Genomic DNA, 1,295 nt, shown 5'->3' with positions numbered 1-1,295 from the left:
GAAGAATTGTAAGATTTTTAAATAAAATCTATGTTATCTTACATTAATATGTTTTTATTTTCGCCACCCTAATCTGTAGATATTTAAAATAAATATAACAGATAGGTATTGAAATGGACCGATAGCGGTTCGATATCAGTCTGATAGCTGTTTATAGCTGTTAAATACCAGTCTGATAGCTGTTTATAGCTGTTTGACAGCGGTTCGATAGCGGTTCGATAGCGGTTCGATAGCCGTTTGATAGCGGTTTGATAAGTTTGACTGCGCTTCAATGTGAAGAGCTACAATGGATAACAGTGCTGAGGTGGTAGAATCTTTCAAGCGCGACTTCTTCTCATACAGTTTTGACTGAGACGCACACTTTTACATTTTTTTGGTACTTTGCCGCTGATATATTAATTCATGATAATGATGATGATCTAATTGTAACTAATAAAATGCTGAAGTTTCTCCATGAAATCTCGGATGTGAGATATACTTTTCAGCTGAGGTATAAACTTTTGCACGTGGTACTATACTTGGTCCGAGGATTCTTTTCAAAATGATATTACTATGTCACGTACATTTTTACTATAAATTTCCGCACAGCTTCCACGGTCGTCAGTTTGCTTATTGAGTTTGCTTGTTGCCAGTCAGTTGCCAGTCAGTTAGCGAAAAATGGCAAACATTGATATTCTTTTATATAATTTAAATAACATTAATATTTTGGCGCAATTGTTGGCGCAACAGAGTGACCAATTGATGGAGAGTGGGCGTGATCTGCAGACCGCTGCTGCAAACGCGGATCATCATGAGCCAGGGTTACTGACGGTCACTTACGATGTTTGCGCCAATAACGAGTTGCTAGAAAGATCGTAAGTATTAAATTATTAATTCAATACTTGATTGGCATTAAAGCTGTATGAGACTAGAAAACCATTGAGGTCGAAATTTAGTTAATAGAAATAATATTATAGATAAAATTTGTTTACTCAGATGGGTTAATATTATCAATTATATCATTTCATTTATAGATTCATCCAGTTGTTTATCTTTATATATTTTATTTATTTATTTGAAACGTGAAGAGAGAGAACGATGATATAATATTAATCTTTTAAAACATTATTTCAACAATATGAAAGTTTCCTAGACAATATTCCATCATTCTCATATTGAAATTTATCACTAAAATTAAAAAAAACGCCTACATATTTTATTTCTTTATTTTATTTACTTTTTCCCCAGACATGGTACAGCTGACGTTATCGCTCAACTAACTGGGGTACTGGACGTATTAATAGCATCGACGCAGG

General features: G+C 33.8%; 1 protein-coding gene across 1 annotated transcript in view; it reads left to right on the top strand.

Annotated features, from left to right (window-relative positions):
• The first annotated feature begins 657 nt into the window (after positions 1 to 657).
• The window catches only part of LOC108758539 (zinc finger protein 239-like), a 10,860-nt gene continuing 10,222 nt past the window's right edge, over positions 658 to 1,295 (top strand). Inside the window, 2 exon segments of the mRNA XM_018503542.1 lie at positions 658 to 854; positions 1,228 to 1,264. Coding sequence (XP_018359044.1) covers positions 658 to 854; positions 1,228 to 1,264 — 234 coding nt within the window.

This window comes from Trachymyrmex cornetzi, unplaced genomic scaffold, assembly GCF_001594075.2.
Source record: "Trachymyrmex cornetzi isolate Tcor2-1 unplaced genomic scaffold, Tcor1.1 scaffold159, whole genome shotgun sequence".
Lineage (NCBI taxonomy): Eukaryota > Metazoa > Arthropoda > Insecta > Hymenoptera > Formicidae > Trachymyrmex > Trachymyrmex cornetzi.
The sequence above is the reverse complement of the archived record's forward strand: the minus strand, read 5'-3'. Positions and strand labels throughout refer to the sequence as shown.